Below are 25,554 nucleotides of genomic sequence, written 5' to 3'. Positions count from 1 at the left end.
AGGGTCAAATGAGTTGTGGACCTTGCCCTCCAAACCAAGATAAGGCATCTGATCACATGAGCATGAGCAGTGCTCTAAAGGACTGGCCATCATGGCTCTGTTCTTGGGGATTCTCTGTATCCGTGAGCTGTGTGTGCCAGCTCTTGCCTGGCACGGAGGTTCTGAGGCTGAAATGAGACAACCACAGGGACAGCCAAGTTGAGACCAACCTGAAATCATGGCTGCTGGTCCCTGCCTCCCTCCCCCAGACTGTGAGCATCCCACGGCATCTTTAAATCTTCTCTGGCTTAGGTACCACTCTGCAGACAACAAGGATTCACCCCATACACAGCCTGAAGGGTGAAGACAGCACTGGGCTTGGAGTCAGAGGCCCTTCCAGGTTCAAGTTCCGGCTCTACCCTTTGTCTAGCTCTGTGACCTTGGACAAGTAATTATCTTTGCCTATTTATTCAGTAATAAGCAGACATTGAGGGTGATCTGTTCTCCAGGCCCTTTGCTAGTTGCTGGTGCCAGAGAAAGGCGGAAAGCAGGCCCAGCCTTCAGTCTGCTCCAGCCTGGCAGCACAGATGAGCAGGAAAATGGACAAGCCCATATTTCTGTGAATTCAGACTGATTCCCACCTTCATTTACATTTTTTATATTTTGTTCACCATGTTTTTTTGTGTGTTAATTTTTATTTTTAAAAATATTGCATCAAAATGTTACTTATCTTGATAATTGAGTTTTTTGGCACTCCCTTATATTTTATGATTGAGATAAGTTTCTCACGTGCCTCACCCTGGTCCCAGCCCAGAGGATCCAGACAGCCTCAGAGAGAAGATGACTTCTGAACTGGGTCCTGTTGTAGGAAGAGGAGTTCACCACGTCTACAAGGGGGAAGAACCTGCCAAGCAGAGGGAACGGCGTGCAGTGGTTCTCAACCAGGAGCAATTGTGTACCCCAAGGGATACCTGGCAATGTCTAGAGATATTTTTGATTTTGATTCTGACTGTGGGAGTGCTATTAGAGGCCAGGAAGAATGCATACAGGCCAGGGATGCTGGCAGACATCCTACAAGGTACAGGATAGCCCCCCACGACAGAGAATCAGCCAGCCAAAATGTCAGTAGTGCTGAGGCTGGGAAACCCTGTGTTAAAGAACAAAGGTGGGAAACATGACATATGATGCTACCTCAGGCTGATCTCCTGACCTCTCTAAGCCTCAGTTTCTGCATCTGAGAAATGGGAATAATAATGATATCTACCTCAGAGGGTTATTAGGAGGAGGCAGGGCACCAAGCGTGTACACAGTAGGTGCTCAGCAAATGTCTATGCTCCATCTTTTCCTGCTCTGAACACACCCCAAACTTTAGGGAAAACAGTTCTCATGAGACAGCATCCCTAGGTTCCAAAGAAAACTGGGACCCGGAAAAGGACATGTTTTGTTTCTTTCCGACTTTTCTTATAGGGAAAATCATGAACCTTATCTCTAGACAAACATAATCCTGTTTGCAGAGGAACTAGCCTGCGTGTTGGCTTATCACTGGCCTGAGTTTTAACAGGGAGTGAATTTTTATGACCGAGTTGTAAACCTTTGCAAAAAACCATTTTTAAACTAAAAACCACTGACAGACTCGTAACTAGTATAGCTGCTAAATTAAGCATGAGGGATGGGATGGGGGGGAGTAGGAAAGAAAACAAAAGTGCCCTAAAAGAGTTAGTGGAGGTAAAATAATGTTCATTAAAAATAGAAAACAAACACGCGAAAAAAATCTTTTGTGTTCAACTTCACACTCGTACATCATAATGTTCCAGTAAAAGGCCATTTCCCCCTGAGATAATAAAAGAATTGAATTTTTCCTTATCGGTCATCTATTTTTCTAGCCAAAGCTATTACTCCCGCTCTGGGGTTGCCAGGCAACAAGAAATATTAATAGCAGCTTTTATTAGCTTAGCTTTTGCAGCCGAGTACCAGAATGAGAAAATGGGAAACATAAATGTGTTACATAAATCTTTCAACCTTTCAGAGCCAGTGTTAGTCTCTGTTTTCATAATGATTTATTGAAGTGATGGTTCATTTATGAGAAAAAGGAGTGCAGGATAAGAAAACGGAGCAGTCCCCTGCAGGAGTGTTTGAAAATAAATAATTATAGCAGGGGAGCAAAAGCTGTTTAAAGCCATTTATCTGAGTTTTAGAAAATGTAAAAAGACATATTTCTTTTGCTTACTGCCTCTGAAAAACAGGAGGACAGGGTTTCATCCTGACTCTGATGAATACAAAGAAACGTTTGGGCCTCTAGTTATGCCCATTTAGGACCCTCAGAGCCCCATTAAGAAGACTGCCACCCTGGGGCCACTCCCATCCCCAGAGGGAAATTAAACAAAAACACAGCACCCAGGAAAAGCCCAGGCTGGAGGTGCCCCTGTCAACCTCTTGCTTTGACTAAGATGGATCCTCCCCTGGACATGCAGCCAAGAAGAGCTGAGTTGTGGGCCTCCACTTTCTTGAGGAGCCGTGCACCTGTCACTTCACTGTTGTTTTTAAGCTCTGAGCCCTGACCGAGGTCCTAGTGTCATGAATATGCCCTCCCCTGCCTGCCCACTGTGGGGGTCCTAACCCTCACCCCAGCCATCACAGCCTCTCATCTACTTTCCAACACTTCTTGGAACCCACCCACCCACTCCCCACCCATCCCACCATAAGCCAGTCTGACCATTGCCCTAGCAAAGCCCGTACCCAGGAGGGCAGGCTGGACGAACTAAGAGACAAGGCTGAAGCCACCAAAGCCTGCCAATATGATGTACAAATGAACACACAGAGTAGCTCACATTTACTGAAGGCCGGCTGTGTGCTGCTTTCCTTCCACCCATCACTGAATCTTCCTAAGTTCCTATGAGACAAGTAACAGAACCACCATTGTACAGATGAAGAAACTGAGGCTCAGGGAGGACAAGTCCTTGCTCTGGGTCACAGGGTGGGAGTAACAGATGGGAAATACTGGTTTTGAACTTAGGTTGTTGACCATAGAGCCTATGCTCCTAACTGCTAGATGATAGCATATGCCAAGAAAGCAAAAATGCACAGAAAACAAGATATCACAGAACATTGCAAAATGGCCACACATCCCTACCTCCCTGCATCCGTGCCCTTCTGCAATGTGCCTCTGCCGTTTCTCCCTTCAAGAGGTGAGATCCATTTCTCCACCCCTTGGCTCTGGGCTTAGCCATGTGGTAGTGCTGGCAGATGGGACAGTAGCACAAGTGACACTGGCGGAGATGTGAAATTCTTGTGCAGTGGGGCCAACCCTTTCTTGATGCTCCTGGGAACCCTGTGACCAACACCATATGAATGTCGGGCTTTAAAAACTAACACCACCTTAAGTGACATTACAAGCAGTGCCATTATGGGCCCACAAGGGCGTATTAATGTGGCAGCCTAAGATGGCACCGGGAGGAAGTAGGGTGGGAGTGTCTGCGGGAACTTTGCCTTAGCCCTTAATTGGCCGCACTCGTGAACACTGCGTGATTGCAATAGATAGGCATTGAGACAGGACCCTTAAGCTGATTGGAGGATGTAAAAAACCTGCCTTCCCCATTTGCCGTTAAAAACAAGTGCTTGTGTACTAATAAACGGAACTGCTCGACAGAACCCCCTCCGCATCTGAGTGTCCTTTAACTGGGCTGTTTTTGGGGGGCTGGCGGTGTGCTCACCTCTCTTCACGGCTCTCTTCCCCCATCTCCTTCCAAAGGGGACAGGAGGGAAAGAGGAATCCCGGGCCATTTGCTCGCCCACCGAAAGGAATGAGGCTAGGGCTGTTCGGGTTGGCCAGCGGCAGACCCGACATATGAACAAGCCCAGGCCACCATGTGATGAGAGAGCCGTTGGTGTCCACTGACATTGGGCCAACTGGTGAGATGTGAATGCTGCCATCCTAGACCATGCAGCCCCAGGCAAGCTGAGAGCTGACCCCAGAAATCACCCAAGCCAGTATAGATCAAAGAACTACCTCACTGATGCACAGAAGCATGAGAAATAATAAAAGTTCATTGTTTTAAGCCACTCAGTGTTGGGGTAGTTTGTTACACAGCAAGATCTAACTGATACAATCAATACAAAACCAAACCAAAAACATGTTATGCATCAAGAATAAATAAAATGAAGAGATTGAACTAGGGGTCTCTACTTCCCCCTGTGCCTCAGAAATCCAGAGGACCAAGGGTTGAGAGTTTCTGGTTCCTGTGGCTCAGACTCAGGAGGGGATTCCCTGTGTTTCAACTTGTGAGAAACAAGCAGGGATAGATGAATCCTCCCGACGGGAGGAGGAAAATGGCAGGGCAGGGAGGAGGGGAAAGAAAGGAGTTTGGAGGGGAATGATACAGAACAGGAAGAGAAGTGGGGAGGTGTGAGGAGGTATAGTCAGGACCTCCCAGTGTCAATACACAGGCCCTGGGCCCAGGATCCAGTCCCCACCCCAGGTTCTAAGCCTCACTCCCAGGCTCCAGGCCCTAACCCAGAGCTGCAGGCTCTCTTGTGGGAACCATCTCTAAAGCAAGTTGGTCAAGTGACAACTAGGTACTGTCCAGGCTCCCTCCCCAGCAGCCTACCCCTGGACACTTGCCTGGAAAGGCCCTTCACTTGGGGTGGGAGGTCCCTGGGCCATGGCCCCTAGCCCTCTGTTTGTGGCCAGAAGGATCAGCCTGGCAAGATGCACTGGGACAGGAACCTGGAGCACAAAGGATCTAAAACTCGGCACTCAAGATTTTGATCCAAGTTGAAGGGATTTGAGCCTCCCAGATCAGTGGCCTGTGAGGTGGTGGTAATGGGAGGGGGATCAAACCTCAAACCCATATACTGCTTGGTATATCACAGCTGACAAAGCAATTATGCCCACTGTCCTATTTGTGAGTTCACCAGAGCTGGATTCCTGATCCCCACTTCACAGATGGGAAGACTGAGGCTGGGAGAGAAGTAACTTGTCCAAGGTCCCAGAGGAAGCACACAAGAGCTGGCAGGAGAATGCTTGAATGACATCTGCGTACCACCCCTGTGCTAAGTGAGTCCTGCAGCTGGGCCACACAGCGCCAGTGACCCACAGGGCTCAGCTTAGGAAAACCCCGTATTTCTCAGATAACCAGAATCCATGGCTGGTGTCGGGGGAGCTTTTCCAGAACTCACTTCCTGTTGGGCCCAGCCTCCACCTGCCCAAGGCTCTCTCAGGAGTTTCTCTGATCTTGCAAAAGATGCGGGTTCCCCAGGAACCTGTCTGAGAACGTCAAGCTCTGTCCCTTCCCAGGATAATTACTCTCCTCAGTAAGCCTAGACCATAAACTTGAACATTTCCCAAGGACGACTCCAAAATAAATGATTTCAGACTTAACAGAAGCTGCTCAACAAATTCCACTCTTTGAGTTTCGTTGGTATTTTAGAAACTGATTTATACACACAATATCTCTCTCAAAATGAGACAATCAACACAGGATAAAATTATTGAGTTATGAAAATAGGGGTCAGATGGAGGTGCAGCACTTTAAATTAAATCGGCAAAATATATCTTTCATACTAAATTGACTCTTTTTGTCTTGGAAATGAATGTTTAATCAGTTAAGACGCTGAAGTCAAGAGAGAAGCCTTAAGCATATTTAATTTTGTAAAAGGGGCCTGAGTCCAATACTGCACATGATTCCTGCCAGCAGCCATACTTTTAAAGCAGAAGGGCTGACTCCCATGCATCCCTGTGAGGCCGAGTGGGCTGGGTCAGGAGACCAGAAGGAATCAGTGGCCTCTGGGATCAGAGCCAAGGGAGAAGGGGAGTGTGGCATTTGTGAGATAGCTGTCAAACGCCTTGGCCTCACCCACCTCTCCAAGGATGGCATCCTCAGTGCATCTCAGTCTGTGCAGACAACACCTGAAGCATCCTGGCCATCAGGGCATCCCCCGTGCCACCTGTGGCCCTGCAACCCGCTGAGCCATCCCTCAGTCACTGGTTAATTGGAGAGGTGGGTGGTGCAGGACAGAGCTGGGTTTGAGTTCTGGTTTTGCTGCTTAAGAACAACATGACATTAATTCACTCACAAAGTACTGATAGAACCTACTCTGTATCAGGCCATCACTTCCTATAGCAAGTGATAAGCCCACATCTGAGTCGGGGGCCTCTTCCAGGCACACAGAGCACCACACACTGACACTACTAGAGCATTTACTACATTTTTAGAAATGGGCTTTTCACCTTCTCTCCTTCAGCAGCAGGAGTTCCTCAAGGGCATCTTATAAATCCTGAGCCCAGAACAATGCCTGGTACCTAGCAGGTGCTCAATAAAGGCTGCTGCACAGCTGAAGATCACTGTGGTAGGTTGAAAAATGCCCCCCAAAGATATCAGGTCCTCATACTGGGAACCTGTAAATATTACCATATTTGGAAAAAGGGTCTTTGCAGATGTAAGTTAAGGATCTTGAGATGGGGAGATGATCCTGGGTTCTCCCTAAATGCCATCACAAGTGTCCTTATTAGAGGGGCAGAGAGAGCTTCCATAGACAGAGAGAGACAAAATGAAGATGGAGGCAGAGAATGGAAAGAGACCACAGACCAGGGAAGGCCAGCCACCCCCAAGAAGCTAAAAGAGGCAGGGATGGGTTCTCCCCAAGAGCATCCGGAGGAAGTGAAGTCCTCTTGGCACCTTGATTTTAGCCTAGGAATACTGATTTTGGACTTCCAGAGCTGTGAGAGTATACATTTCTGTTGTTTTAAGCCACTAAATGTGTAGAAATTGTTAGAGCAGCCACAAGAAACTCATACAATCACCTACCTCCTGGAAGCCCCCATCCCCGCATGAGAGTAATACCTACCTTCCTCAGTTTGGTTTTTGGGAGCAATTATGTGAGAAAACATTTGCAAAGGCCCCTGCACAGTGCTTGACACCCAGCAGGTATTAACATAAATGCCAGCGTCACCTCCACAGTGTGCAGGCATACACAGACACCCCTTCCTCCTGCAGTTGAAATGAATTTAAAAACTTTGTCTTTAAGGGCCCTTGCCTCTTTCCACTAGACAGCCCCAATGTATATACATGTTCTTATCTGGTTTTCCCAGTTGGTCCAAGCACTCTCCCCTGGGTAATAGGGTTTGGCTTATCTTTTGTTACCTAATGAGGGAACATAAAATTCACTGAACCCTTGCAAAGTCTGACTAATGGAAGAATTAAGGCTATCTGAATTTGTGAAACATCTTAAACATGAGCTAGTTTAAAAGAAATCTGGAAAATGACTGTAAAGTGCCTATTTGGACAGAGCCCAACAAAAGCATTTCCTAGGAGGGGTGATGAGGGGGTCATCTTTGATAAACAGATAACATGCTTTGTAATTATCAGAGCTATTATAACCAGGTGGCCCTGCAAATGTACTTGAGAATATCTGCAATCTACTCCCTTAGGTAAATGAGACTTAAGGGAAAACACTGCCATTTGGTTACAGTGAGAATTAATTTTTATTACTAATAATAACAATAGCAAATATTCACTGGTTGCCTACTCTCTGCCAGACATTTGCAAAGACTTTGCATACATTATCTCAGATGCACTTCACCGTAGTCTGGAGGTGGGTACTATGATGATTCTAAGACAAGGAAATGGAAGCTCCAAAGGTGGAGCCAGGATCCAACTCCAGTCCATGGGACTCCAGAACTCAGACACCAACCACTACCCCACACTGTCTCCATTCATCATAGTACCAAACACCAGTGACACTGTGGTGCAAAACTATAGCCATGCCCACCCTGAATCACGGAACCTTGTAATACATGACAAAGGTGGCTGCCTGGTTCTGCTCTTGCTTGTGTTACCATAAATCCCAAACAAGGACGGTCTGCAGCAGTGAAGTTTTTGACAGGAAATGAACCAGGCAAGCAGCTAAGGTATAAGCATTCTAACAAAGTGGAATTAGGACCATATGGCTGTGGAGTCTGAATCCTTAGGTCTCTTACAGAGAAAAGAGGCAGCTGAGGACCTGCATTATTGATAAGCCCAAAAGGAAAGTATTCCTCAAGAAATGGATTTTTCATTGAGCTCTTTAGTGAGAACCAAACACTGTAAAATGTGGATCTTGAGTTGGTTTCCTCTCTTCCTCCTTTCATTTCTTACCTGGCTTCAAAAACAAACAAAAAAATGTGATCTGGCTTACAAAAATACACAGAGTTCACCATATTTTTTAAGCAATGAAATTTGGTGGTAATAAAAGAAGAGTAAACAATAAATAAAATGCAGTCTAGACTGTTAGAATATACATGCAGTATACGTAAGGTCCCAGGTATCTTCTAGAACTGGCCTACGAATTTGGCCGTGACTTCTGAGCAGCCATCGCAGAGGTAAACATGATCCAGCCAACACATGTGATTCTGATATGAAAATTAATTAAGCAACCCCTCCTCCCCTGCCACAGGTGTGTTTGTGACCTAAGCTGACAAAATTGAGGACTGCTTTCTCTTGGACACCGTGATTGGTTCAGTGATGCTCAGTCATGGTCCTTCCCGGGAGACCCAAACAGCCACCTGCCAGAGATGTCAGGGAAGATGTGCATTCCTCAGGCTTGCTGTGTGAAAATGGGTATGGGACAGGGCCCTAATGATACTACTGGAGTTCCTGGATCAAACCATGCCTGAAATCCTTTGTCCAGACCTAGATATTGAAGACTTATTTGCTTAAGTTAGTTTGAGTTTGGTTCCTGTCACTTAAAAATGAATGTAAGAGTTGTGTCTAGCACATACTATTAAGTGTGAAGGAAAAAAAAGCAAAAATAAACACAAATCACAGTCCTTCAAGAGAAGTACTAGAATTCCCTTAAGGAGATTTTTCCATTGTCCAAAAAAAAAAAAAAAAAGGTCTACTAGTTTTCTATAGGTCTCGATAATTCAAATCAGCCATTCATGCTAAAAGACATACATCTCCTTAGCATGGGATTCAGGATTTTTGTGATCCAGGCTCTGCTGAGCCCTTTCACCTCCTCTCTACCTCCTTGGCTCCAGGTCCTTCCTCTCCAGCCCAATAAAAGAATGAATCTCACGCAGTTCCTAAGCATGGCACGAGCCTCCTTGCTGTTCCCCCAGCCTGGAAGGTTCTTTCCTACTTTCATCTACCTGCTAAATTTCTACCTATCCCATGAACTTTAACTCGGTAATCACTCTTCCTTGGCAGCTTAAGCAGGATACAATTTTTATAAAAAGTAATATAATTCCATTTATGTAAAGTGTCCAAAATAGACATATAGATGCAAAAAGTAGATTAGTGGTTGCCTAAGGCTGGGGCTTGCAAGGGACAGGTTGGGAGTGAAGGCCAAAGGTCTAGGGTTTCTTTCTGGGGTGATGAAAATGTTCTAAAGTTGATTGTGCTGATGATTGCACAACTCTGTGAATATATTAAAAGCCATTGAATTGTACACTTTAAATGGCTGCAGTGTATGGTATGTGAATTATATCTCAATAAAGCTGTTAAAAAATAAAACATAAAATATAAATGAGATTATGCTATTAAAGAATAATAAAACAAATAAGCAGATATTATAAACAGAGCTCCCAAAATGAGCAGCGGGATGACACTTAACGTCCCTCTGTGCTCACCTCTCATATTCTGCAGACTTCCAGGTAAGCAATGAGTTGAAAACCCAAACCCTGCACACGAGCAGAGGGCCCTCATCAAGGCCTTGGCATTCTGCTTCCCTCTCAACCCCCTTCCCTGCTGTAGCCAGAGGGAACCACGGCAGGTGACGGGGACTCACCGTGGGCAGCTGGCCTGAGAGCAGGTGGCTGTCCTGGGCCAACATGTTGGACACCATGATGGCTGGGAGGTCCATGGCCTGGTAGGAGTAGGCAGGGAGCAGACCGCTGGGTGCGAGGCCGTGGCACAGTGAATGGTAGCCGGCTTCGTGGTCTCCCAGGTGCAGGAGCGATGGCTCAGGAAGGTTGGGAGGTGTTATCGGGGGGATCTCATAGTCTTCGTTGCTCTCGTTCTGGCTGTTGTAGGTCTAAAACATCAAAGGGGCATGTTGTTGGGGGTCAGTGTCTTCAAACTTCAAAACATACTCAACAGCACCAATAACAGCTCTCCTTAGCAAAGAGAGAAAGGGTGATCCCTGTGCAAGGCAGAGGGTCCAGATGGCCCCTGACTCAGTCAGACTTCTGCCCCATCCCCAAATGATGCTCCCTCCCACTAGAGGCTCTGTAGCCCACAGCCTGCCCTCTTGGAGAGTCGGAGCTATCTCCTGTTCACCTGCCTCTCTCTGTTTTCCCACCTTGGATCCATCTTTCCATACCCATCCATTTAAAGAGGGGCACTCGGGTCTCAGGAGGAAGGTGCCCCTCCAAGGTTAGTAGAAGAGCTGGGAATGGAGCTGAAGTATCCTGGCTTCCAGTCTGGTGGTCTTTTCAGGGCAGCTGGGCAATTTTCTCTTAAGTGTTCCCAATACTCAGCCCACGTGTGGCCTCTTTTAGTCTTTCTCATCTTGGTAAATGGTACAAACATCCCCCCAGGAGCACAAGCTGGAAACTAGGAGTCATCCTGGGTATCTTCCTTCTAATCCTTATTTGCTTATTTTTTCCAGCCTCACTCAGCTGTCCAGGAACCTCCAGGACAATGTTGAATAGAAATGGTGAGAGTAGACATCCCTGCCTTTTTCTTTATCTTATGTATCTTGGCATTTTACCAGAATGTATGATGTTTGCCATGGGTTCTTTCAGGTATTCTTTAGTGGGCCAAGGGAATTCCTAGTTTGTCAAGGTGTGTAGTGTTTTAAAAATTGTGCATGGATTTTTAATTTTATCCAATTCTTTTTCACTGCATCTACTGAAAGGCTCAAATGACTTCTAATTTGGTTAATATGGCAAATAGCTCATTTGGTTTTCTAAGGTTAAAACAACCTTGTATTCCTGGAATAAACTCCACTTGATTATGATGTATTTTTTTAATGTATTGCTGGATTTTGTGTGCTAATATTTGTTTAGGATTTTTGCATCAGGTTCACAAGTAGGACCGGCTTATAATTTTGTTGGGTTTTAGTATTAGGGTTACATTAGCTCGAGGAGTCATTCTTCCTTTTCTATATCTGGAAGAGATGAGATCCAGCAGAAGACAGATGTGTGAACTGGAAGATGGATCTGAAGAAATTATCCAGAATTCAGCACAGAGAGACAAAGAGAAAATATGAAAAAGAGATTATGAGCACGGAGGACAGAGGAAGAGTAGCTAATGGACATCTCTGTTCAATCAGCATTCTGCAGGGAGAAGAGGGAGAGAATGGGTCAGAGGAATAACTGAAGAGATAGTGATTGAGAATATTCCAGAACTGATGAATGATAGCAAAGGTATTGGTGAATATGATGGTAAATTTTAAATCAATAAAAAATATATGTGTAAAGAAGGAAAAAAACATTAAACCACAAGAGCATATAAGAAACACCATCTTCTAGCATCTTTATCTTGTTTGGTAAGTCAAGCATGTGTGTAACAACAGCTAGGGTCATTGAGCCTAACCCAGTGCCTGGCTCTTGATAGGCAGATTCTCACTAATTCTTGTTGGATGAAGTCACTGAGCAGTGAGGATGGGTAAGTAGAGCAAGAGCAGAAAGCACAAGGTTCCTAAATGCCTGCTCAGTGTCAATTCTAACCCTAACCCCATGGGGAAGAGTTCTGGACTGCCCTTTACAGCCACAGACAGACTCTGAGAGGCTAGGGGCTTGCCACCCTGGCACCCACCCCTTTGGACCTTGAGCTTGCGTCATCTCTTGCTCACTGGCTCCCTCTGCAGAGCTGTTGTGCAATTACTTCACAGATGGACAAACTGGTCTGGGAAGAGGTGACTGTGGCTACCTTCGTGCTTTGCCTTTTTCTTCTCTGTTCTCATGCTGGAGTTTCTCAGGCTCAGTCCTGAGCTCTCCTCTCTTCCTGGCCTATGCTCTTCTCCAGTTTGGTCCTCAACCAGTCTTAGTGTCAAGTCCCATGTAGGTGCCACATTTACATCTCGAGCCTTGGTCATGCCCAATTGATAATCTCATTTGATGATCATGATGCCCTTCCCCTTACCCTGTACCTGTGTGCTCCCATCTCAGCAAATGACGCTATCCTCCATCCACTTAATAAAACCACAAACCTAGGGTGCAGCTTCAGTCACCTCTCACAGGTGATGAAACTCCTCCAAAATATCTTTAAAATCTGTCCGTTTCTCTCCATCCCGACCGTCACTATCCTAGCCCAGACCACCACCAGCTCTTACCCAGGAAGTGACAACAGGCTGGCCTCCCTCAGTCCTCTCCCACCTCCTCTATTCCCTTCAACGTAGCCAGAGTGGTCTTTATCAAGATGATCATCTCATCATGTCATTCCCATGCTTAAAATGCTCTGACAGCTGCCCACTGCCTCTAGGATAAAGTCCACGGTCCCAAATGTGGCCCTGTAAGTCCTCACAGGGCCTGGCCCCTGTCACCTGTCTAGCCTCAGTGACCTTTCCTGCCCCCAGGCCCTCACCTGCACTGTTCCCCCCGCTGGAGGCACCGCCCACCAAACGTTCTGGCTCTACTCATCCTTCAGTGACAGGTTTCGTTTAAATGTCCTCCCTGATGCTCTCTAGGGTGGGTCATACCCTATTGTACACCCCATGACTGCCTGGCATTTCCCCTTGGAAGTGCCCACTGAACTTGTGGTTAACTGACTTCTTGTGTGATCATCATGTTTAATGTTTAGTGTGAGTTCTGCTCACTGTATCCCCAATGCTTAGGTCAGAACTTGGCACAAAGTCGGGGCACAAAGAACTCAAAAACAGTGAGTTGAATGGATGGCTGGGTCATGGGGCAGTGCTGTTAACATGTCTCTCACTTAACCTTCGTGCTGCCGTGGGGGTGACTGCCCTTCGTGTGTCTGTTATACAGGAGGCAGTGTGGTGTAGTGGTCACAAAACAGCTTGTGTTGGACTCCTGGCCCTGCCACTTACTACTTGTGTGTGGCTCTGGACACATTACTTAACCTCTCTGTGCCTCAGTTTCTTCATCTGTGAAAAAGAGCATAATGACAGCATGTATCTATAGGGTTGCTATAAAGTGTAAATGAATTAATACATGCATATTGCTTAGGACAATGCCTGGCACATAGCCTTCTCAGTGTGAGTTATTATTGCTTTCCCAGTTGTCCTTTCCTGGAGTTTCAGAGATGTTAAAGGACATCCCCAAGGACACAGAGCTGATAAACAGCAGCTCACTGGCTCAGATCCTCACTCGTGAGTGTTCCTAATTTGCAAGCCACAGACCTCTGCACCGTGAGGTGACATCTGTTTTCAACTTGACCACTGAGATGGGCTAGGGCAACTGCCTTTAGGTGGGAATCAGCTTGGGTATCACATCACCCCTGAAAGCAGAGTCCCACTGCCAGCCTTCCTGTTCAGAATCACCTCCTCCAGGAAGCCTTCCTAACCATCCTGCAGCAAGACTCCCCTTCTCCAATGCCCCCTCCACAGGCCCTTGTCTACGTCCCCCATAGTATGCATTACTACCCGCAATTATTTTTGACTTTTTGCTTACCTTTTTTTTGTGCCCCCCTCCCCCCAGATCCCAGGCTCCATGAGGGCAGGGGTTAAGTCTCTCTTGTCAACCATGCCTAGCATAGTGTCTGGCACATAGTAAATCCAGTTGACCCTTGAACAACATGAGTTTGAAATGCATGGCTCCATATATGCAGGTTCCGCATCCGTGGATTTAACTAACTGCAGATTGAAAATACAGTATTCACGGGATGCAGAACCCGAGTACAGGGCAGGCCAACTTTTTGTATCCACAGGTTTTGCAAGGCCAACTGTGGAACTTGAGCACCCACAAATTTTGGTATCCATAGGGGGTTCCTGGAACCAATCCCCTGTGGATGCTGAGGGATGACTGTTCTCATTTACAACGCAATAAATGAGCACACAAAATGCGGGCATTTCCCAGGCTCTAGGTTCAAATCCCCCCTAGGTGTTTCCATATCTGTCCCTCCCAACATACTGTTGACTGTACCTCCCACCCTGACACCCAGCACTCCGAACATGTGTTGTCACTTAGCAGGTGCCCCGTGACTGCTATGTGACTGCATGTGTCCAATCCTTCCAGTCAAAAACCAAAACCTCCATCCACTGGAACCAGCCCAATCGACCAGAAGCCTTTTGAAAAACTAAGCATATGTTGCATCAAAATATTGGAATAACACAATTATGACAATTCATTTAAAGAGGCAATTAGCACACTTAAAAATAACTAAGCATGCAAACACATACATGCCTTTCTGAGTGCAGTCAAATCCTAAATGCATGGCACCTGAACACAAACCAATCTGTCCTCCTACCGATTTATACTGAGTACCTACTGTGTGCCAGCCACTGGACCCGGTATTTCCATACACATTCTTCACTTAATTTGTATGCATTCTGCAAATAAGTGACGATTATTCCCACTTTGTAAATGAGGAAGACAGAGTGGACGTGTCACATAACTAACAGGTCTTGGTTGACATTCAAACTCAGACTTTGAATCCAACATATTCCCACACTAGGTGAGATGCCTCTTCAAGATCCATATTTCAGACTTTCCCATAAGTAAGAGACCGGCCACTCAATGGTGCCGAATTTGTTCTCTCCCACTGGAGTCCTCATGGAAATAAAGAAATATATGCCAAGTTGTAAGAGCTCTGGCAGCTGAAAATATTTGTAAAACCTTCCAGAAAATCTGCAAAAAGTACCCTCTTCCTTTCCACCCCTTCTCAAACCCATTCCAATCCCATTTTCATTCCTCCTTCAACCAAAACTGCTTGGGGAGATCACCGATGACCTCCAGGTTACTAAATCCAATGGTCAATTCTCAGTCTTCATCTGACCATCTTACGTGACCTTCTCAGTGGAACTTGATATAATTGCTATGTCCTCCTCCCTGGGAACAAATTTCTTCACTTGGCTTCTGGAACAGCAGAGATGTCGGTCCTCTGACATCACAGCCATTTCTTCTCCGTGTCCTTTGTTTGGTCCCCTTTCTTTTCCTCAACCTATTAATGATGACCTGTCCCAGAGCTCAGACCTGAGACCTCTCTAAACACACTCAATCCCTTGCTGCTCTCGTCCAGACTCATGGCTTTAAATACATCTATATGCTGCTGCCTCCCCAGCTCCCATCTCCCAGACCTTCCCCTGAACTGCAGCTCAGCTATCCCATTGCTATCTGACACCTCTGCTTGAATTTCAGTTGACATCTTAAACAACTTAACACATCCAAAAGAGCACCTGTCCATCCCACGGTCTTCCTCACCTCAACTAATGGCAACCCCATCCTTCCAGTTACTCAGGCCAAAAACCACTAGCTATCCTTGACTCTCTCTTTCTCTTACATCCTACACTAAACCTGCCAGGAAATCCCATTGGTTTCACATTCAGAATAAACTCAAGATGTGACCACTATGGTCCAAGCCATCAGCCTCTCCTAACTGGTTCCCCTGTCTCCACCCTTGCCGCAGACTATTCTCACTCAGGGGCCAGAACTATCCTGTTAAAATGTAAGATCTGGAAAAAAAAAAGTGAGATCTGCTCATAATCCTCCAGTGGTCCCCTTTTTGCTCAGAAAAAGGTCCTTACAATGGTCTCCTACAATGTGCTACATGGTCAGCTCCCCCGAGTCCCACCTCTGTCTTTTTTACCTCCCTGACATCATTTTCTACTCTGCAAGTTCACACCACTCCAGTCATACCAGAATGCACCTACCTCAGAGCCTTTGCACTGGCTGTTCCCTCTCTCTAGAACATTCTTCTCTCAAATATCCACACAGCTCCTTCCTTCACCCCCTCAGGTCTTTACTCTAACACCCCTTTCTCAACGAGGTCTACCCTCACTGCTCAATTTAAACTTACAAACACTGACCATGCTGTTTTTAAAAAATCACTTACCACCTTCTAACCTCCCATATATTTTCTTTATTTATTATGTTTATACCTGTCACACCATACTAGGATGTCAGCTCCATGGGGGCAGGAGATTTTCATGTTTTGTTCACCGCTCTGTACCCACTTCTTAGAAGTGCCTGGCACATAGCAAGTGCCCAAAAGGTATTTGCTAAATGAATGAATGAATAAAATGAATGAACGAATGAACTTTTCATCAAATGCCAGAAGAAATAGTGGTAAGAAAATAAATGGATTGGCAGATCAGGAAGATCCTTCCCTCCCAGGAATCCAGGAGAAGACTTACCCAGGGCTCGGAGCCAAGGGTAGGACACAGGTTGTTTGAATTAGTCCAGTATTCCTGCCTTCCCTGAACTGGTACATGAAAAACCAAAACTGGCTGTCTTTTGGGGAGGTGTGAGTTGGCAAGCGGGAGGAGGAGAGACATTGAGGCAAATGGCAGGACTAGGAGATGGGGATTTACTAACAAGTGAGAAGGCAGAGCTCCCTTATCATGCAGAGATGTGCTATAAGGCTGCTAGAATCACCTTGCTCCTCAATTACTCCATCTGTGCTTCTCTCTCCAAATCAGCAAAGAAATGGGAATCCAGAGCAAAGTGATATGGGTGGGGTAGAAAAGGCATCCAGACAGGCAGATTATTAGGTTTTTCATGCACCAGTTCCAGGAAAGGAAGAATGCTGGACTGATTCAAATGAGCTATGCCTTGCCCTTGGGTCAGAGAAGTGGTAAGCCCACTCCTAGAATTCCTGGGAGCAGAGATCTTAAAGCATTGAAGGCAATAACTTCTCAAGGCAGGGGAGTAAATGGGCAAAGGGGAAGCCTGTGGGCCTTGAGGAAGTGATAAACAGGAAGGAACCTGAAGAACAGCCAGCGGGTCAGAAACGTGTTACAGTGATAAGCTTATGTTCTATCAAATTATCACAATGAACTCATTCATTTACCACCATAAAATAAAATGACAAATTGATAAAAAATTCAACCATAGAAAGTAAAAACAAAAAATATTTTAAATAATCCTTTCTGGAAAAATACTCAAATCTAGAACCCAGAGAATGAAAAGTGAAACCAAGAGAGGGATTCTAGAAAAAGCAGCAAGCTAAAAAACCACTACAATTTATATCAATTCAAAATAGTTGCTGATAAAGTGACTGTGGAATTTAACATGATTGTTGAATAGGGATTCTTAAAATAGAAAAAGTATAGGATTATAAAATTAATTCGATCCTAGACTAAAAATCTAGATGATTTCAGCTAGAAGTTGTCTTCTTTAACAGAGATTACAGATAGTAATTCATTATTTATATTGTAAGAAAAATATAGGTTTAAATATATTTGTTACAATGTTTAAACTTTATTGAGATGAATTCACATGACATATAATTAGCCATGTGAAAGTGAACAATTCAGTGGCATTCAGTACATTCACAATGCTGTGCAGCCACCACCTCTATCTAGTTTCAAAACATTTTCATCATCCTCCAAAGAAAACCCCATACCCATTAAGCAGCTTCTCTTTATTCCCGTTGCCCCCTCTACCCCTGGTAACCACCAATCTTCACTTTGCCTCCATGGATTTACCTATTCTGGATATTTCCATATAAATGGAATCACATATGACCTTTCATGTCTGGCTTCTTTCACTTAGCATAATGTTTTCGAGGTTCATCCACATTATACTTAGCATAATGTACATAATGTTCACTTAGCATCATGTTTCTAAGGTTCATAGCATGTACCACTACTTCATTTCTTTTTATGGTTAAATAATATTTCATTGTATGGTTATACCACATTTGTTTATTCATCTGTTGATGGACATTTTGGTTGTCTCCATCTTTTGTCTATTGTGAACAGCATTCATGAACAAGTGTGCACATATAATAGTTTAAGTCCCTGTTTTCAATTCTATTCGGTATATACCTAGGAGTGGGATTGCTGGGTCTCATGGTAATTCTATGTTTAACTTTTTGAGGAACTGCCAAGCTGCTTTCCACAGCAGCTGCACATTTTGCATTCCCACCAGCAATGCATGAGGGTTCCAATTTCACCACATCCTTTCCACCAATATTTATTTTCCGTTTTTTAAAAATCATAGCCACCTGCATGGGTGTAAAGTGGTACCTTATTGTAGTTTTGATTTGTATTTTCCTAAAAACTAATGACGTTGAACATCTTTTCATGTGCTTCTTGGCCATTTGCATATCTTCTTTGCAGAAATATCTATTCAAGTCTTTTGCCCATTTTAAAAATTGGGTTGTCTTTCTGTTGTTGCATTGTAAGAGTTGTTTGTATATTTTAGACACTAGACCCTTGACATATGATTTGTAAACATTTCTTTCCTTTTCTGTAGGGTGCCTTTTCACTTTCTAGATAATGTCTTTAATGCACAAAAGTTTTTAATTTTGGTGAAGTCCAATCCACTTTTTCTTTTGTTGCTCATGGTTTTAAAGTCATAACTAAGAATCCATTGTTAAATCCATGGTCATAAAGAGTTACCCCTATGTTTTCTTCTAAGAATTTTATGGTTTTAACCTTGAAATTTAGATCCTGGATGCATTCTGAATTAACTTTTGTATATGGCATGAGGTAGAGTCCAATTTCATTATTTTGCATGTGGCTATTCAGTTGTCCCAGCACCACTTCATGAAGCAACTGGTCTTTCCCCATTGAATGGTCTCGGCATCCTTCTCAAAAATAATTTGTTCCTATTTGTATTGATTTATTTCTGAATTCTCAATTCTATTCTATTTGTCTATATATTTATCCTTATATATTTATGACTACTGTAGCTCTGCAGAAATTGGGAAATGTGAGTTCTACTTATTCTTCAAGATTATTAGTACTATTCAAGGACCCTTGTGATTCTGTATGAATATGAGAATTAGCTTTTCCATTTCTACAAAAAAAAAAAAATGGCCAGTGGAAATTTGATAGAAATTGCATTGAATCTGTAGATCGCTGGGTCAGTATTGCCATCTTAACAATATTACGTCCTCCAATCCACAAACATGGGATGTCTTCCCATTTATTCAGGTCTTCTTTAATTTCTTTCAGCAATGTTTTATGGTTTTCAGTCTACAAGTCTTTCACCTCCTTGGTTAAATTTATTCCCACATATTTTACTCTTTTATATGCAATCACATATGGAATTGTTTGATTAGTTTCCTTTCGGGATTGTTCATTGTTGGCTTATAGAAATACAACTGATTTTTGCATGTTGATCTTGTACCCTGAAACTTTGCTAAGCGTGTTTATTAACTACTCATTATAATTTTAAGGGAAAGCAGAAGTTCTCCACCATTAGAGGAATCAAAAACAAAACAAAAAAAGGAAAAGTAAATAGAAGAACTTGATCAACCTAACAAAAATCTGAAAAGAAAATAAGAATGAACTATAAACCATGATGATAAAGAATCTTCATAAAATGGCAGTATTAAACCTAAGTATTAGTAATTACAATCAACATGAATGATTTCAGTTGCTTTATTAAAAGATAAAAATTAATATTTTGATTAATCTACATGAATCCAGCATATGACATTTATAATAGACATGCCAAAAATAAAATTACATGGAAGGTTAAAAATAAACAGATGTATCAGGCTAATAAAAAGAAAAGTGACAAAATTAATAACACATTAAGTAAAATACAGGGCAAAAGGCATTAAAGAGACCAAGAGGAATACTTAAGTTGATAAATGATACAATCCATTAAGAAGAAATGAAGATGTAAACTTTTATGTTGATTGATAAACCATAGGAATATAAAGTGAGTACAACAAAGTGAGACACTTTAACCCATCTCTTCAAAAACTGACAAATCAATCAGATAGAAGTGAATAAGGATAGAAGATTTGAATAATACAATTTACCCTCTTGATTTGTCTCGATACTTAAAGAAAACACATTCATTTCAAATGTCCATGGAACATCTACAAAACAACCATGTACAAGCTACAAAAAACATCTCAAACTTGTCAAAAGGTAGAAATTATATAGACCACATTCTAAGATCTAAATGCACTAACCTAGTTATTAAAAAACAAACAAAAGAAAGAAAGAGGAAGCAGAAAAAATAAAGGGAAACCCTCCTCAACATGTGCATGCTTTAAAAGCAATCTTCTAAATAACTTTTGGGTTAAAGAGGAAATCAACTGAAATAATAAGATTACTACCTGACAAAACCTGTGAGAGGTAAACAATGGAAAATTTATACCTTTTTACCTCAATAAATTTATTAGAAGACAAGAAAGACAAAATAAATGAACTCAGCATTCAATTCAAGAAGATTCAAAGAGAATAACAAAATAAATCAAAAGTCAGTAGAAGAGAAAGTAATAAAATAAAAAAGAAAATTTAGATAAGAAATATAAGAAAGAGCTGATATTGTGAAAAGGCCAATGAAATAGGTAACAAGAAAAAAGAGGATACCCAAAAAGGAATGAAAAATATATTGATTCTTTGAAAGCCATTGACAATTACTTTGTAACACAATATAAGGCTAATTTTGATAAGCGTTTATAATTTCCAGCTTGTTAATTCTGTTGTTTAAATCTTCTAAATAACTGTTACATTTTCTTCTTTTTTTTTTTTTTTGACCAGTAAGGGGATCGCAACCCTTGGCACAGTGTGGTCCGCACCACGCTGAGCCAGTGAGCGTACCAGCCATCCCTATATAGGATCCAAACCCGCGGCCTCAGTGCTACCAGCGCTGCACTCTCCTGAGTGAGCCACAAGGCTGGCCCCACATTTTCTTCTGCTTCATCCATTGGTTTCTGATAGAAGTATGTTAAAAGTTTCTACCATAATAGTGATTTTATCCACCTCTTGTATTTCTGTCCATTTTTACTTTGTATATTTCAAAGGTGTGTTGCTAAGTATTTACTATTTACAAATTAACTATTATCATGTCTTTTTAAAAATATATTTAACACAAATATTTTTATTTAAATATCTTTTTTTTTCTTGTAGCTGGCCAGTACTGGAACTGTATCTTCTCCTTCCTCTTTTTTTTTTTTTTTCTGTTGTTGTTTTAACTTAAACATCATTGATAGTACATATCTGTGGGGTACAGAGCTGAATATCAATCCTGTGTGCAATATGTGATGCTCAAATCAGGATAATTAGTATATTCAACAATATACAATGTAATCATTTTTCATGGCCCTTTAACAATTCCTCCCTTACCCCCCACCTCCTCTTTCTTTCCCACCTCTAGTAATCTCAGTTTTGTTCTCTCTTCTGAAAGCTCAACATATTATTGTGATTGTTTTATCTTCCTTTCTTTCTTTTTATTTATTTGTTTATTTTTTTTAGCTCCCACTTAAGAGGGAGGACATGCGGTATTTCTCTTTCTGTGCCTGGCTTATTTCACTTAACATAACTTTCTCTAAGTTCATCCATATTGCTGTGAATGGGAGTATTTCATTCTTTTTTATGGCAGAGTAGTATTCCATTGTGTAGATATACCACATTTTCCTTATCCAGTCACCTGCTGATGGACATTTAGGTTGGTCCCAACTCTTGGCTATTGTAAATAGAGCTGCGATAAACATGGGAGTGCAGGTATACACCTTCGACATGATGATTTCCATTCCTTTGGGTATATACCCAGCAGTGGAATTGCTGGACCATATGGCAGTTCCATCTGTTGTTATCTGAGGAACCTTCATACTGTTTTCCCTCTCGCTGAAGTGTTCCTTTCATTATTTGATGGCTTTCTACTTTGTCCTAGTTAATGCTTACTATGAGGTTCTGAAACTGACATTTTGACTATCCATCTCCATTGCCCACCCCAGTGCTATATAAGAGAAAGGTGAAGATTCACTGAGGGAGCAGGGGGTGATCTGACCTTTCTCCAAACAGCTTGCTGAGACTTGGAGTACAGCACAAAAGAGAAAGTGGCACCTCATTCCCTGGTGAAGCCTGGTGAGAAGAGTTCTTGGGAGATCCCAACTTGTGTCCGCAGAGTTGAGAAGCTTAGGAGGACCCCAACTAGTATTTGCCTGTCACTGGAAGATTTTGGAAGCTGGGAGGATAGCTGGAACTGCTTGAAACAGCAGGGCAAGGACAGAGAGAGACAGACAGACAGACAAAGAGATTGAGGGCAATCTGCATGTACATGGTTTGGCAAGGCAAGGACATGTGAGTTCGTGGTGGGAGGGGATGAATGCTAAGGAAGGTAGCCAGCTAAAGGCATCTAAAGAGGTCCCCCTAAGACAGTGGCCTGATAGGGCAGGGGGACCTCAGCAGCAGGAGGTATGTCAACAGTGGTACCAGCTGCAGGGCAGGTCACAAGAGATGACCTTAGAGTGAGCCCCCAGGTCAGTGTGACTCATGGAATAGAGCCAGCATGAGAGGGTCTGATAGGATAGCAGCGTCGACAGTAGGACATCAACAGCACTAGTCAGCCAAGGTGTTTTGACCCTATTCCTCTAGTTCCACCTCACCTTGTCCTGATCCTAGAGTCCCCAGCAGCAGCAGAGGAAATGGGCGTAGAAGAGTAAGGGATAGACCACTCCCATCCCCACCACAGGTTCCCAGGGCCACGAGCCAGCAGGGGAAATATCATGGGCTTGGCCAAGAGACTGCAGTTCTGATTCTCATAGCCGAAAATGCTCAAAAAGCTGCAGGATCTGCCGGAGATGTCTTCTATGAATTGTTAAGTGAGATTCGGCAGAGCAAGTCCAGAGACCATGGGAAGAAAGGTGAACCCATGTTTTTCTGTACCCCGTAAGTCCAGCCTGCTGAATAAGCTGGTGTTTCAGCAACAGTACCTTATATCGATACAGGACTCTGGGGTTCCAAATGCTTTCACGTATTTCAAACATTCCTTCCAGCAAAGCTTGGAGATTCTTGGAATTCATAATCAGTGAGCACTATTCTTTGATCTGCAGGAGGAACTCTGGCTTTGGAGTTGGGCTGGCCTGGAAAATCCAGTGCTGCCACTTGCTGAGGGACTTTTGGCAGTTTATCCAAACTGCCTATTCCTCCATTTCCTTTTCTAGGAACCCCCTCCCCCAACAGCTGAGAGAATTATACAAGGAAACAGATGTGAAAACTCATTAACCGAAAGTCAAAATGAACCCCCACCCATACCCAAGGAAGGAAAAAAAAAGATTTCAGGTGGTAAGCAGAACAAAGATTAAATAGCATTTACATGTCACAGATGAGGAAACTGAGGTGCAAGAGGGTGAAATGACTTATCCAAAGTCACATGGGTAGCATTTATGGAAATGAGGATGAGAAATCCCGCCTTCCTAAAGCCAAAGCTTGCTCTGTCACCATGTGTGCCCTTCCCAACACACACATTAACCCTGCTTACCCCTACCTCAGTCTGTGTGTAATGTTTAATAGTGCTCTCTTTCACTCTAAACAGTGTCCTTGTTTGGATGATATATCATATGGCCACCATCCTACTCTCTTAACATCAATACCCTGGAAGGACATCTCAGCTAAAAGGCTGTCATGCAATTCAGTGTTTCCCAACTCTGTGTTCAAAACAAGGAAAATGGTATCTATCCAAACCCAGAGCCCAGAAACTGAAGCAAGTCTCCCAGCACTGTGACTTCTCATCATGTGTACAGTGATTTTATGAATTCTGCAGGGAATGAAATGCAATTTTGTCAGGCTTGTCTGTGTCTATAATGACCGAGTCAAATTAATCATCTTGGATAATACCCCTGTGACACCCATCCCAGAGATGTTTAATAGAATCTTTCTGATTCATGTCTCACAGAACATCAGATCTGGAGTATTGCGGCACTTCTGAAAATCAGTACAATTATGCCTTCTGCTTGGCCTGTCATTTTCCTGGACTAAAAATGCTTCTTAAATAAATAAATAAAAGCACATACCATACCATATATAAACCAAATGGAAGTGAGAAAGCCATACTGTTAAAATTGAACATGGATTCTGGAGGAGGTGGGGGAGGGGAGACGTAATATCTTTTTAAGCCTTTATTTACAGGCAGAACCTCTGAGCCGAGCCGTGGTAATTGCAGTGGAGGAGTGTGTCCACCATGCTGTCGGCCACGGTTCCTTCATGGCTGTTCCTGACCCTGAAATGCTTGGGTCAGAGCAGACAGAGGTATCATAATGGGACACTGACATGCAGACACATTAGACATGAGTTTTGTTTACTAAAACCGTATCTAGGAACAAACATGATAATCCCCATGTGTTCTTGCTCAAGAAATTATCTGACTCACTCTAAGGTTCCGGCAGCTTTCGGGGTAATTCACCTTGCAGGGAGGGGCAGTTCTGGAAAGATGAAGGATTGGTGGTTGGGTTTGGGGGTTTCCTTCTTCTTTAGGAAGCAGTCCCAGCAGAACTTAAGCAGTAAGGCCGGACATAATTTGGGGACCCCAGCTTTCGACTGAGAGGCAGGTTGAAACAGGCATTACCTCCATTTTGCAGATAAGGAAGCCCACTTTTCCAATAAGTGGAAGAGTTGTTTGTTTTTCTTAAACATCACTTTTATAACCACATATCCAACAACCTCTCTGACCCTTTCCTTTGGATGTCCTAGAGGAGGGCTCAGCACATTTTTTCAGCAAAGGTCCAGACAGAAAATATTTTTGGCTTCGTGGGTCATACAGTCTCTATCAAAACCATTCAACTCTGCTAAAGCATGAAAGTAGCCACAGGCAATATTTAAACTAACGAGTGTAGTGTGTTCCAGTAAAGCTTTATTTACAAAAAACAGGTGGAGGGCTGGATTTGGACCATGGGCCATGGTTTGTTGCCCCCTGTCCTAACTGAGTTAGGAAAGTTGACATGTCCAAAACTGAGCCCAGGGTCCTCCTGGTACCCACCAGGCATGTTTCTCCCTCAGTGTTCTTCCACCTGTGGCTCAAGACAGCACCTTGGAAGGGATACTCAGTTCCTCCTTTTCCCTCACCCCTACCTCCAATCAGTCACAAAGTCCTGCTGCCTTACCTCTATTGTATCTTGAATCTACCCACTATGATCTATCTGCAGGGTGACTACCCTAGTCCAAGTGGCCATCATCTCCCCCAGAACAGCTGCAATTGCTTCCTGAATGGTCTCCCAGCTTCAATTATGTTCCCTCCAGTCCATTCTCTCCATTGCAGTCAGGGCGAGAGTTTTACACTCAAACCTGGTCATGATACTGCCATTAGTTGATGTCCCCTTTGCACTCAGGATACGAAGAGAAACCCTCTCTATACCCTGTAGGGCACTGCATGATGGCCCAGCTGCCCTCCAGCCTTACCTCCTGTGACACCCCCTCTCCTCTTGTGACACCTCCTCATTTTTATGAACCAGCCCTGACAGCATCTAACACACCAGGCACCTTTCCCTTCCATGGCTGTGCACAAGACCAACGTCTCTGTGTGGCTGGTGCCTTCTCGTTTTCGGGTCTCAGCTCCAGCACCAACTCCCCAGAGAGGCTTTTCTGGACCCTCCTTCTCTCCATCATCACAGCACCCTGCTTCTCTCCTTTATGACACCTCACACTCTCTGATTTGTTTGCATGATTATCGCCTGTCTCCTCGACCAAAGTGCAGGCTCCAGTAGGGCTTGGCACCATGTCTGTCTTGTTCCATACTGAGCCCCTAGGGCCTACAGCAGTGCCCAGCACATGGTAGAAACTTAAGAAATATTC

At 43.7% G+C, this 25,554-nt stretch overlaps 1 protein-coding gene across 2 annotated transcripts in view; it reads right to left on the bottom strand.

The window, feature by feature from the left end:
- The window catches only part of TOX2 (TOX high mobility group box family member 2), a 146,966-nt gene that overhangs the window by 49,064 nt on the left and 72,348 nt on the right, over nt 1-25,554 (bottom strand). For both annotated transcript variants that reach the window (XM_063108865.1, XM_063108864.1), the window contains exon 3: nt 9,742-9,987. In XM_063108865.1, the coding sequence (XP_062964935.1) occupies nt 9,742-9,987 (246 nt within the window). The remainder of the gene's footprint in view (nt 1-9,741; nt 9,988-25,554) is intronic.

Source organism: Cynocephalus volans, chromosome 1, assembly GCF_027409185.1.
Source record: "Cynocephalus volans isolate mCynVol1 chromosome 1, mCynVol1.pri, whole genome shotgun sequence".
NCBI classification, from domain to species: Eukaryota; Metazoa; Chordata; class Mammalia; order Dermoptera; family Cynocephalidae; genus Cynocephalus; species Cynocephalus volans.
The sequence above is the reverse complement of the archived record's forward strand: the minus strand, read 5'-3'. Positions and strand labels throughout refer to the sequence as shown.